Genomic DNA, 847 nt, shown 5'->3' with positions numbered 1-847 from the left:
AATTGCTTTAGTTTTTTTTCCCCCCATAGTAATAGGAAGAGAAGTTTAAACACTAACGGATTTGGCGGTGGATTTTTCCTGGTTCTCCAGCCAAGAGGTAGACTTATTTTGATGTGTTCACAGTTTGTTGTAGTTGTCATTCTGAGAGGTAGACAAGAATCATAAGCTTCTTTACCTTGATGACTTAACTTGTTTGTTCTTACTACTTATAATGGGTATAGAATAACAGAGGANTTTTTTTTCTTTTTCTTTTTTTAGAGTCTCAAAATGTGGACTTTGTTTGTAGTGTTCTTGTCGTGGCTGATCAGCTTCTCATAACTAGGTTGAAGGAGATTTGTGAAGTAGCATTGGCTGAAAACCGTGAGTACTTCAAGAGTAGAGTATTGGCGTGTTTCCAGATTGACCCAATGATAGTATAGTGACTTGGTTGTAGTAACTTTATTATTCCATTTACAGTGAAACACCATTGTTTTGTGTGTGTGTCTTTAAAAAAAAAGTCAAGACAGTTGGGCATTGGCACGTGCCTTCAATCCCAGTACTTGGAAGGCAGAGGCAGGTGAATCTTTGTGAGTTGGAAGTTAGCCTGGTCTACATAGTTNGTGTTCCAGAGCTGCATAGTGGGACTGTGCATCAAAAACAACAAACAAAAACAAAAATAGCAAGACATTTAGATTATTATATGCTGTCATTTCTGAACACATTCTTTCCTTAGAAATAATTGAAAATATATCCACCTTAGATTTAACCACTATTTTTATTAATATGCCATGAAACCCTAAATAGGGAAGGTGATTCTAGTGTGTCTAGGGATTTCAGTATTGAAAGGTCTTGGTTGCATTTTTTTTTT

The 847-nt window shown here is 36.0% G+C and overlaps 1 protein-coding gene across 1 annotated transcript in view; it reads left to right on the top strand.

Annotated features, from left to right (window-relative positions):
• The window catches only part of Ibtk (inhibitor of Bruton tyrosine kinase), a 65,565-nt gene that overhangs the window by 31,025 nt on the left and 33,693 nt on the right, over positions 1 to 847 (top strand). The window contains exon 15 of the mRNA XM_029481964.1: positions 222 to 360. Coding sequence (XP_029337824.1) covers positions 222 to 360 — 139 coding nt within the window. The remainder of the gene's footprint in view (positions 1 to 221; positions 361 to 847) is intronic.

The sequence above is a fragment of the Mus caroli genome, chromosome 9 (genome assembly GCF_900094665.2).
Source record: "Mus caroli chromosome 9, CAROLI_EIJ_v1.1, whole genome shotgun sequence".
In the NCBI taxonomy this organism is placed as follows: Eukaryota; Metazoa; Chordata; class Mammalia; order Rodentia; family Muridae; genus Mus; species Mus caroli.
Note: the sequence above shows the minus strand (reverse complement) of the source record. Positions and strands in the feature narration are given on the sequence as shown.